We start from the raw sequence: 12,583 nt of genomic DNA on the forward strand, positions 1-12,583 counted from the left end.
CTTTTGGAATGCTTTTGGTAAGCATTATGAGTGTCTATTAAATTTTGTGCATATCCATGGACCTAGAAGTTCCACTTCTAGAAATCAATCCTGTAAAACAAATGATTACATGAAGATAAAACAGGATGCTCATTATTTATAATAAACAAATGAAAATATTCTAAATGTCTATCAATGGATATGTACCAGTATGGGAAAATGTCTATGATGGTTAATTTTATGTGCCAACTTGACTGGGCTAAGGGTTACCCAGATAGCTGGCAAAACATTGTTTCTGTGTGTCTATAAGAGTGTTTTGGGAAGAGATTAGCATTTGAATCAGTAGACTGAATAAAGAACCACCCTTACCAATATAAGGATGCATGACCCAATCAGTTGAGGACTTGGATAGAACGAAAAGGTAAAGAAAGGGCAAACTCACTCTCTCTTCTAGAGCTCGTACATGCATCTTCTGCCTTCAGACATCAGAACTCCAGGTTCTCATTCCAGTATTTACACCAGTGACCCACCTCCAGTTAATTCCCCATCCCCATTCTCAGGCCTTCCGCCTTGGACTGAGAGTTACACCATACCACTGGCTCCCCTGTTTCTCAGGACTTCACATTCAGACAGAATTATACCAACAACTTACCTGGGTCTCCAGGTTGTAGACAGCATAGCGTGAGACTTCTCAGCTTCCATAATCATGTAAGCCAATTCTCATTTTTAATATCCCTGTACATACATGTATATATGTATATCCTACTGTTATGCTCCTTCTGGAGAATCCTATTAATGTCCAAGACACATTGTCCCACAAATTATAGAATAGTGCTTTTAGGATGATCCCATTATAGTACTTAAAAGTACACATTTCTTTGGACATGTACTTGGGTTCTTCTACTTACTAATTATAGAACTTCGGGTAAGCAACTAATCCTCTCTATATCACAATTTTTTCATTTGAGGAAAACAATAGTATGATCTTACAGAGGAATTATGAGGACTAATGAAGATAATACATTCTAATTGCAATAAAGGTAAACTGTGATTATTACATATATATTTTAAAAGCACATATATAAAATGATTGTATTAGGTTGAACTATCTGAAACTGCCAATACTTAATTAACAACTGTTCACCTAAAAAAAAGGCAAGTTCATATGGTTTAACCTAATATATGCATGGAAATTTTCAGAAAGAATATCCAAGGAAAAGCTGTTTTAAATATTCTTCTATTGTTTCCTTACAAGGGACAAATACTCTTCTATACCACTTGGACATTTTAAATGTGAAAATAGTTAAACATTCCCTCCTCTCAAATAAAAAGCTATCTATATCCCTTGCTTTAAGCAGTACTATCTTAAAAGCATGGGAGACATAGGAGATCCCCCTTCCTTTCCCCCTAAATCAATAATCATTTGTTGATTGAGCAATCTACCTTCTTTTATTACTCTTCTAGGGAGATTCCACATCATTTTAGAGAAACTTAAAGAATGCTGGTGTGCTCACTTTGGCAGCACATATACTAAAACTGGAATGATACAGAGAAGATTAGCATGGCCCCTGCACAAGATAACAAGCAAATTCATGAAGCATTCCACATTTTTACATATATTTCATAAAATGTTGGCGTTGGAAAACATGTTGGAGATTGTACACTTAGGTAAATTCATGCTAGTTTAAACACTGTCAGGAAGTTATTCCTCAAATCTACTCGAAATATTACAATCCAAAGAGATCTGGTTTTAATAATTCTATAACTCTTCCTTTATAAAATGAGTGGAAATAAAGAAGTTAAGAAATAAAAATAAAATAATAGGCCAGGCGCAGTGGCTCACAGCTGTAATCCAAGTACTTTAGGAGGCCGAGGCAGCAGATCATCTGAGTTCAGGAATTTGAGACCAGCCTGGGTAACATGGTGAAACTTGGTCGCAACTAAAAATACAAAAAATTCTGTAATTTTTTGATGATCATCAAAAATGATGATCATATATCATTTTTGTGTTATTTGTGAAGAAACAAAGCAAGTGAATAAAGGGTTGTTAACAATTGTGACTAATGCAAATCAGCAGTGGCATCAGGTGAGGTGGCATGTGCCTGTGGTTCCAGTAACTCAGGAGGTTGAGGTGGGAGGATGGTGTGAGCCTGGGAGGTGGAGGTTGCAGTGAGTGGAGATTGCACCACTGCTCTCCAGCCTGGGTGATAAAGCAAGACCCCATCTCAAAAAAGACAAAACCAAAAACATTCTATCAGGTACAGTCAAAGAACTATGTACAGCACTGAGTTCGAGAAGACCACCACAAGACTGATGCTTTGGAAGCCCTATCTTACTACATACTGAAGGATTCATGGAAAGAAAATAGTGTAGAAAATAATTAAGTCCACAAATCGCTATTACCACGTTCTCTGAAGATGACAAAGCTATGGACTCCGTCTCACTCTGCCTCCTGCTTTTTCACTCTTACCATAACACACGTCAACCATCAGAGTTCCTACTGTTCATGGACAGACCCCTCTCCAGTACCATCCCTCCTCTACAAGACACTCCCTTCTAGCTTCCCAGACTTACTTTTTGGTTACAAGCAGGAAGCTTCTGCTGCCTGCTGAAAATCAGATTCATTTAGTATACTTTCATAGCTCCAAAAATTGATTTTGTACAATTTTTTAGACATGGTATTATGTACGGTTAAAGTACAACTTATCTTTGAAAAAAAAATTAGCCAGGCGTGGTGGCAGGTGCCTGTAGTCCCAGCTACTCAGGAGGCTGAGGCAGGAGAATGGCATGAACCTGGGAGGCGGAGCTTGCAGTGAGCGAGATCGCGCCACTGCCCTCCAGCCTGGGCGACAGGGCGAGACTCCGTCTCAAAAAAAAATAAATAAATAAATAAACATTGTTATTCTTGTTGGATCATTAATAAGGCATGCAAAATATTTGAAAGTATAGCTAATGGGGGAAAAGAGATCCTTTCTAATCCAAGGACCTCTAATTAACACAGGAAGTAAATTGATTAATGTTTTAAAATTCCAAAGAACCCCAAACACATCACCGATGTAATACACATACACAACACACACATACAAATACTCTAAAAATCTTAAAGTAGGTTTTATTTTACTGTATCAATATCTGTATGGCCTACATTAATTTAAAAACTAATCTCATACATATAACTTCAAGCCACAGAAGTAAAAGAAAAGGACACATTTCAAAGCACTCCCAAATAGTACATTTTAACTATTTCTCCACCCCCCTGTGACCCACTAGCCAATAAGCTTATGGTATAAATATCTTTATTCAAAATTGTAATTGATACTTGCTGCTCTTTTGTCAGGATAACATGAGGAGATAGTGGCAGATGCTATTCAATTTTACCAAGACTTCAGAGAATATCAAGTGTAAATTTCCAAAGGCTAGGTTAATATATAAATTATACAAATAGATCATGTTTAATGAGAAAAGTTTTGCTTTATCATAACAAAAAATACTCAAGGACAAAGGTCTAAAACTAATTTCTCCAATCTCTTAGCAACAATAAAGGTAATCTTCAAATGCTAAAGCGCTATGTTTTTAAATGTTACATTTTTAAAAAAACTACCATCATTCCATTCAGTCTTCCCAACTGAGAGTGCTCCCTTTTAGTAGGAAAAAACCTGCATTAAAACTAAAGAGTTACCCTCTGAAGAACTAGATTCTACTCCCACTTCCCTCTGGGATTATATGCTGATTCTAAAGAATTTAACTCAAACATGTTAAGATTTCAGGTTCCCATTGATAAAGAAAGAAGCAAACAAAAAGCAAAGCCTTTGTTTCCAGAGTACAGAATATTGAAAGTAAAAATGGTTTCATACATCATTTTTGTGTTATTTGTGAAGAAATAAAGCAAGTGAATAAAGGGTTTTTAACAATTGTAACTAATGCAAATCAGCAGTTTACCTAAACGTTGAAAGAGCATGCAATAGGGCTCTCTCCTCTCTCTCCTTTTTTCTTTTATTTTTTTCTTAGGCAGGGTCTTGCTGTGTCACCCAGGCTGGAGTGCAGTGGCCTGATCACAGCTCATTGCAGCCTTGACCTTCTGGGCCAAGCTATCCTCCCTCCTAAACCCCCCAAATAGCTGGAACTACAGGCACACACCACCAGGCACTGTGTTTTTTTTTTTCTTTTCTTTTCTTTTTTTTTGTAGAGACAGGGTTTTGTGACCCACCCTCCTCAGTCTCTCAAAATGCTGGGATTACAGGCATGAGCCACTGCACACAGCCTGTCTCTCATTTTGAAAAGAAAAATGCCTTTAAAGTTAAAACACATGAATAAAAAATCAACAACAAGGAAACTAGTGTTCAGCTAATTTCAAAATAAGAATTGTACTAAAAATGTCACCAGCTGATTAAAGAAACATATATTTTCAATTCAAGTTGACATTATAGTCATCCCTTGGTATCCTTGGGGGACTGGCACCAAGATATAGATACCAAAAACCAAAGACACTCAAGTCCCTGATATAAAATGGCATAATATTTGCATGTAACCTACGCACATCTTACCGTAAACTTGAAATCACTTCTGGATTACTTATACTAAATAATACAACGTAAATGCTATATAAATAGTGTAAGACTGTATTTTTAAACTTAGTCTAGTTTTTAATTGTTGTAGTGTTATTTTTTATTATGTGGTGTTTTTTCCTCCGAATAATTTTGATCTGCAGTTGGTTGAATACACAGATGTGGATAGAACCCACAAAGGACTGATTATACTTAAAAGTATCTGACCAGTATCTCAGCTTAAAGTCCAGGAAGTACAGGCGAAAATATGCATGCCTGAGTTCTCAAAACTAAAGAAGCACCAAGTGACAGACAATTCAATATATCCATATCCAAGTTAGTAAACATCTGATTTGAAACTAAAAATTAAATAATTTTGCATTTTATTGTAGAGAAATCACATAATGGTTTTTATCATTGTTTTGAACACAAATAGCACATTCAGTTTTCTCCCTAACCAATGGATTTTCTCAGATTAAAACACATAATAAATAAAAACACCTAAAAATCTCTGTTTACTTTAAATTAGAAAGTATTCTCTAAAATTTGTGACAAATTCAAATGAGAATAAGAATTGATGCTCAGAAGAGATTAATGATTAACATTTCAAATTCACTATGGGCCATTAATGCTACTGATAAAATACTATTAAAAGCTGAAATAATGGCATTATTACTACGATTACAAATATGACAATTCATTAAGCACTTATTTGAGGCCAGGCACTAATTAAGTGCTTCACATAAACCAATCCTTAAGACAGGCAATATGCCCATTTTACAGGTGGGGATAAGAGAGGTATGGGGTTTAAAGAATTCATCCAAGGTTACAAAGCTTAACAGAGTCAAGAAGCAAACCCAGATTTTTCTGAGTTCAAAGCACATGTACTTATCCCATGTGCTCTGATGATTCTTCACAAAGCAGACATTTAACAGAATGTGTTGTATAACGTTACTATGGTAGACAAGTAAGTCAGGAACTTAGACATGCCTATAATTCACTCTCAAAGGAATTATAATATTATAAATATATGGAGGAAAAAAAAGTTACAAATAACTATTCCTGCCACAAAAGAAAATGTATGCTAACAAGGCATATTTATAGGAATATACTTAATGATGAAATAGCACACCCCAATTTAAATAAAATATTTATACACATCATATACAAATGGACCAAAAACAAAGGGCAGTGAGTTTTTCTGTACTAGAACAACTCAGTAGAGTTGTTTCTAGTAGAAAGATAAGTTCTGTGCTGAACTAGTTTTTCCATGCTTTTTTTTTTTTTTTTTGAGATAGAGTCTCACTCTGTCGCCCAGGCTAGAATGGAGTGATATGATCTCAGCTCACAGCAACCTCCGCCTCCCAGGTTCAAGTGATTCTCCTGCCTCAACCCCCCAAGTAGCTGGGACTACAGGCATGTGCCACCATGCCCAGCTACTTTTTGTATTTTTAGTAGAGACACGGTTTCACCATGTTGGGCAGGCTGGTCTCAAACTCCTGACCTCAAGTAATCTGTCCACCTCAGCCTCCCAATGTGCTGGGATTACAGGTGTGAACCATCATGCCTGGTCAGTTTTTCCATACTTTTAAACATATTACATTAAGATTTGGGGCCAACAGTATGGTTCATGCCTATAATTCCAGCACTTTGGGAGGCAGAAGTGGGAGGACTGTTTGAGGCCAGGAGTTCAAGGCCAGCCTGGGCAACATAGAGAGACCCTTGTCTCTACAAAAAAAAAAAAAAAAAAAAAAAAAAATTAAAATTAATCTCAAGTACTTAAGTAATCAAACTCATAGAAACAGAAAGTAGAATGGTGGTTACCAGAGGCTGGTGGAGAAATGTGGAATTGTTTACCGGGTACAGAATTTTAGTTTTACAAGATGAGAAGGTTTTGGAGGTCTTTTCAACAATGTGAATGTGTTTAACACTACTTAATTATACACATAAAAATAAGATGGTTAAAAACATGTTTGATACTAATATATAAATAGTCATAAACAGAACTATACAGGGCTACTATATTGGGCAGTCCTGCAGTGCTGCCCAATATAGTGGCCACTAGCAGCATATGACTATTAAAATTTATATTAAACTAAAAAATTAAAAATTTACTCTACTCTCACTAGCCACATTTCAAGATCTCAACAGCCATATCTGGCTACTCAGGACACTGCAGACACAAACATTTTCAAAATCATACAAAGTTCTATTAGATAACTCTGGTTCAGAGTATACAGAAACAGACCCAAATACATATGAGAACCTGTATTTTTCATATACAATTGTGTGTGATAAAGGTAGCATTTCAAATTAGCAGGGAAAGAATTATTGAATAAATGGTGTTGGGACAATTAGCTAGCCTAAGGGAAAATGAGAGAGGACTGAGGGACTAAAGCTAAATCCACACGTCAACTCTTACTTGAGTTCATTATGAATCAAAGATTTATGCTTACTAAAAATACAAAAAAAACACAAAAATTAGCCAGGTGTGGTGGTGGGCACCTGTAGTCCCAGCTACTCGGGAGGCTGAGGCAGGAGAATGGCGTGAACCCGGGAGGCAGAGCTTGCAGTGAGCCGAGATCGCGCCACTGCACTCCAGCCTAGGCAACAGAGCGAGACTCCATCTCAAAAAAAAAAAAAGTGAAATGATAAAAGTAGTAGCACATAATTCTAATTAAGAAAGGGCCTTCTAAATAGAATATAAACGCAAAAGACAAAATTAAAAAATGAAAGACTGTGGCATTCTTTAAAGAAAAAATAAAACTTTCAGATGAATGAAGTCCAGACAAACTGAAAGAAAATAGGGCTAGGTACCAAAATCTCCTTAAGCTGATAAGCAACTTCTGCAAAGTCTCAGGATACAAAATCAATGTGCAAAAATCAGAAGCATTCTTATACACCAATAACAGACAAACAGAGAGCCAAATCATAAATGAACTCCCATTCACAATATCTTCAAAGAGAATAACATAACCAGGAATCCAACTTACAGGGGATGTGAAGGACCTCTTTCAAGGAGAACTACAAACCACTGCTCAATGAAATAAAAGAGGACACAAATGGAAGAACATTCCATGCTCATGGATAGGAAGAATCAATATTGTGAAAATGGCCATACTGCCCAAGGTAATTTATAGATTCAATGTCGTCCCCATTAAGCTACCAATGACTTTCTTCACAGAATTGGAAAAAACTACTTTAAAGGTCATATGGAACCAAAAAAGAGGCCGCATTGCCAAGACAATAATCTAAGTCAAAAGAACAAAGCTGGAGGCATCACACTACCTGACTTCAAACTATACTACAAGGCTACAGTAACCAAAACAGCATGGTACTGGTACCAAAACAGAGATATAGACCAATGGAACAGAACAGAGCCCTCAGAAATAATACCACACATCTACAGCCATCTGATCTTTGACAAACCTGACAAAAACAAGAAATGGGGAAAGGGTTCTCTATTTAATAAACGGTGCTGGGAAAACTGGCTAGCCGTAAGTAGAAAGCTGAAACTGGATCCCCTCCTTACTCCTTATACAAAAATTAATTCGAGATGGATTAGAGACTTAAATGTTAGACCTAAAACCATAAAAACCCTAGAAGAAAACCTAGGCAATACCATTCAGGACATAGGAATGGGCAAGGACTTCATGTCTAAAACACCAAAAGCAATGGCAACAAAAGCCAAAATTGACAAATGGGATCTAATTAAACTAAAGAGCTTCTGCACAGCAAAAGAAACTACCATCAGAGTGAACAGGCAACCTACAGAATGGGAGAAAATTTTTGTAATCTACTCATCTGACAAAGGGCTAATATCCAGAATCTACAAAGAACTCAAACAAATTTACAAGAAAAAAACAAGCAACCCCATCGAAAAGTGGGCCAAGTATATGAACACTTCTCAAAAGAAGAAATTTATGCAGTCAACAGACACATGAATAAATGCTCATTATCACTAGCCATCAGAGAAATGCAAATCAAAACCACAGTGAGATACCATCTCACACCAGTTAGAATGGCGATCATTAAAATGTCAGGAAACAACAGGTGCTGGAGAGGATGTGGAGAACTAGGAACACTTTTACGCTGTTGGTGGGACTGTAAACTAGTTCAACCATTGTAGAAGACAGTGTGGCGATTCCTCAAGGATCTAGAACTAGAAATACCATGTGACCCAGTCATCCCACTACTGGGTATATACCCAAAGGATTATAAATCATGCTGCTATAAAGACACATGCACACGTATGTGTACTGCGGCACTATTCACAATAGCAAAGACTTGGAACCAACCCAAATGTCCATCAATGACAGACTGGATTAAGAAAATGTGGCACATATACACCATGGAATACTATGCAGCCATAAAAAAGGATGAGTTCATGTTCTTTGTAGGGACATGGATGCAGCTGGAAAGCATCATTCTCAGCAAACTATCGCAAGAACAGAAAACCAAACACTGCATATTTTCACTCATAGGTGGGAACTGAACAATGAGATCACTTGGACACAGGAAGGGGAACATCACACACTGGGGCCTGTTGTGGGGTGGGGGAAGGGGGGAGGGATAGCATTAGGAGATATACCTAATGTAAATGACGAGTTAATGGATGCAGCACACCAACATGGCACATGTATACATATGTAACAAACCTGCATGTTGTGCACATGTACCCTAGAACATAAAGTATAATAAAAAATAAAAATAAAGTAAGTAAATAAATAAATAAATAGAAAAAAAAGAAAATGGGGCTAGGGAAAATGAGTTGTTCTATTTCCTTAATAGACTGAAAAATACAACTCCATGGGAAAAAGAAAAATTGAAAATGCCTATTTATACATGAAAAGTTGCTCAACTTACTCATAACTTAACACTCTATAAAAACTTACATTTTCAGTCATGAGATGGCAAAGATAGTTCCCAGTGTTAATGGGAGTGTGGTGAGATAGGCACATTAATGAATATAAAAACTGATTCAACTTAGAGGGTAATTTTTAAATAGTTAATAAAAATCATGAGCAACAAATAATATTTATGCATTAAATAATGCTGAGTGTGGGAATGACTTTAAAATAATCCAAGGGATGAAAATTTTAATCTAAGAAAGTTGGTGCACATAAAATGAAACAAGATTAAGCATATATTGATGGTCCTATCCAGGTGAGGTGGCTCACACCTGCAATCCTAGCACTTTGGGAGGCCAGGGCGGGTGAATTGCTTGAGCTCAGGAGTTCGAGACCAAGCTGGGCAACATGGCAAAACTCCGTCTCTACCAAAAAAAAAGAAAAAAAAATTAGCCAGGCATGGTGGTGTGTGCCTGTAGCTCAGCTACGTGGGTGGGTGAGAGGTGACATGATTGCTTGAGCCCGGAAAGTTAAGGCTGCAGTGAGTCAAGATTGTGCCACTCCATCATGGGTGACAGAACAAGACCTATCTCTACATACATACATACATACATACATACATAAAAAAAATAATTGATGGTCGCTGGAGCAGGGTAGTGCTATATATAACAGTATAAGCACAGATAAGAAATACTTGAAGAATAAGTTGAATAGTATGAGAGAGATTGGTCAAGCTACAGTCAACCATTTCAGATATAAAGAAAATTACTTTAAAATAGAGGCAGTAAGACACAGTTCTACTATGTTATATAATTTACAAAGTCCTTTTTTAACTTTCACAACCATATGAGGGTTCATTATACTGCTTTCTCTACCTTTGTATATATTTGAATTTTTTCCCAAAGAGTTTTTCCTAATGTTCATACCCTTTAAGTCAGGAATTCCATTTCTACGAATTTTGCCTGTACTTACATTGTACAAGCACACAACAATGTAAGTACAAAAATGTTATCTGAGGCAATAAAGGCAAAAACCTGGAAACAACCTAAATGTCCACTGGAGGGTTGGTTGAATAAATTATGGTTTAAATACAGTAATGTCATACACCCTTAAGAAGTATGGAAGTAAATTACATGAGGTAGACTGTGGAAAGGGGGAAAATATTAAGGGCATAATAATAGGTACAGTTTGATCACATTTAACTAAAAACAAAACCACACATGTAGATTTGTGAATGCATGTCATATATGTGCCCATATTCATAACAAATTCCTGGAAGGATATGCGAAAAGCTTAACAGTGGTTACATCCGGTGAGGCAGGAGAGGGGGAGAATATTTCACGTTACATTTAAAATGAAAAAGAACTAGAATTTTAAAATCTTTCATCTATTAAGGTGAGTGGCGTTCATTTAGAAACTACCAATGTTCAGGATCAACACTGGTAGGAAGTTTGCCTCAAAGAAGATTTAAATTCTATAGAGAAGTATAAGATGAGCTATGGCTCTTTTATTGCTGACCTTATCTCAGAGCCCTTAGTATACCTCTATCTCAGCCCTAATGATTGCTCCTAAAGCCAAAAGGCTAATATTATCTTTTTTTTTTTTTTTTTTTTTTTTTTGAGATGGAGTCTCACTCTGTTGCTCAGGCTGGAGTGCAGTGGTGCAATCTCGGCTCATTGCAAGCTCCGCCTCCTGGGTTCACACCATTCTCCTGCCTCAGCCTCCTGAGTAGCTCGGACCACAGATGCCCGCCACCACGCCCGGCTAATTTTTTATGTTTTTAGTAGAGACGGGGATTCACTGTGTTAGCCAGGATGGTCTCGATCTCCTGACCTCATGATCCGCCCTGCCTTGGCCTCCCAAAGTGCTGGGATTACAGGCGTCAGCCACCACGCCCGTCCCTAATATTATCTTAAATAATTACTCTGAAGATGTAAGTAAGATCCTTTCTTGGTGTTAACCAAATAATTAAGGTTATTTATTGAATAGACATGGGCCTATTCTATGGGGAATACAAAAGACTAATATTATAGTCCTTGCTCAAAAAGTTTATAATCTAACAGAAGAGAAAATGTTCATACAAGGAAACAATTAATGCCATGCAAACACATGTACTCAGAAAAAGAGAAGCTGGTATGGGAATGAAGAGTCAGGGTTTATGGAAGAAATAAGGGGGCAGATTCAGTCTCACAAGATTAGCCAGATTTAGACAGAGGGAACATGATTGCATAAAAACACTAGAAACAATGTACAGAAATAAAAAAAATTAAATACTGGAAGACTCAATATGACTGGAGATGGGGGAAGAAAAAGTATGAAATAAGTAACAAGTTCAAGGTTATACACATCTTTAAAACCTGGCAAAAATTAAGATTTTATAAAATTGGAAAAGATGAATTTTAAGAAGTGTCTGGCAGCAACAACGTGCATAACAGGGTAAACTATTTTTAAGTCTTTGCTTCTTTTTGGCTTGCTTTCTTGACATTAAAAATAAAATAATGAACATTATTTCAATACCTCAATTCCAGATTCTAGTGGTCTCTTCTTCCTTGGTCCAATAGCTGCAAGAGCTGTGAGATTAGCATCTCTATGCTGTATCTGTGCAAGTTCCAATTGCTGTAACTAGAAGACAGAAGAAAAACAAATCAATGTTTATACACATTCATGCTCAGAGGGAAAAAGAAACTGATTACTAAGCCTATTTCTGCATTCACCAAATAAAGTTACAATATAAAATAAACATTAGATTCCCATAACAGCCAAGGGCACATTTTCTGATTCTTTTACTCCAACAAACTCTTTAGTTCTTAATCTCTATATGGAAGAGGCAGACCTCAGGTAAAGGAGAAGTACAGAAAAGAAGAAAGGCATCTAAAGCTTAATTTCTCCCAGTATAACCACAGATGAGAAATGCCTGAAGAGTAAGTTGAACAGTAAGAGAGAGATTGGTCAAACTATAGTCAACTATTTCAGACTAAATTTACTTTACTTTAAAATAAAGACAGTTTTTGTACATTATAGCACATAGTTCTACTATGCTATATAATTTACAAGGCACTTTCTTAACTCTCACAATCATATTGAAAGGTGATTACTATAATATAAAAATTATACATCATCCTATTTTTATTAATGGAGACAGTAAGGCTCTAAGAGGTTAGTGCAACTTCATAAAAGGCACCACACAAGTAGTAAGTGGTGGAAACAGCA

General features: G+C 36.6%; 1 protein-coding gene and 1 non-coding gene across 2 annotated transcripts in view; one reads left to right on the top strand and one right to left on the bottom strand.

Moving 5' to 3' along the window:
• The window catches only part of TAF4B (TATA-box binding protein associated factor 4b), a 167,431-nt gene that overhangs the window by 30,232 nt on the left and 124,616 nt on the right, over positions 1-12,583 (bottom strand). Inside the window, exon 14 of the mRNA XM_050767138.1 lies at positions 11,891-11,995. Coding sequence (XP_050623095.1) covers positions 11,891-11,995 — 105 coding nt within the window. The remainder of the gene's footprint in view (positions 1-11,890; positions 11,996-12,583) is intronic.
• On the top strand, positions 1,486-1,591 carry LOC126941634 (U6 spliceosomal RNA). Its single transcript, XR_007721401.1, has one exon. It is a non-coding gene; the product is annotated as a U6 spliceosomal RNA (small nuclear RNA).

Source organism: Macaca thibetana, chromosome 18, assembly GCF_024542745.1.
Source record: "Macaca thibetana thibetana isolate TM-01 chromosome 18, ASM2454274v1, whole genome shotgun sequence".
NCBI classification, from domain to species: Eukaryota; Metazoa; Chordata; class Mammalia; order Primates; family Cercopithecidae; genus Macaca; species Macaca thibetana.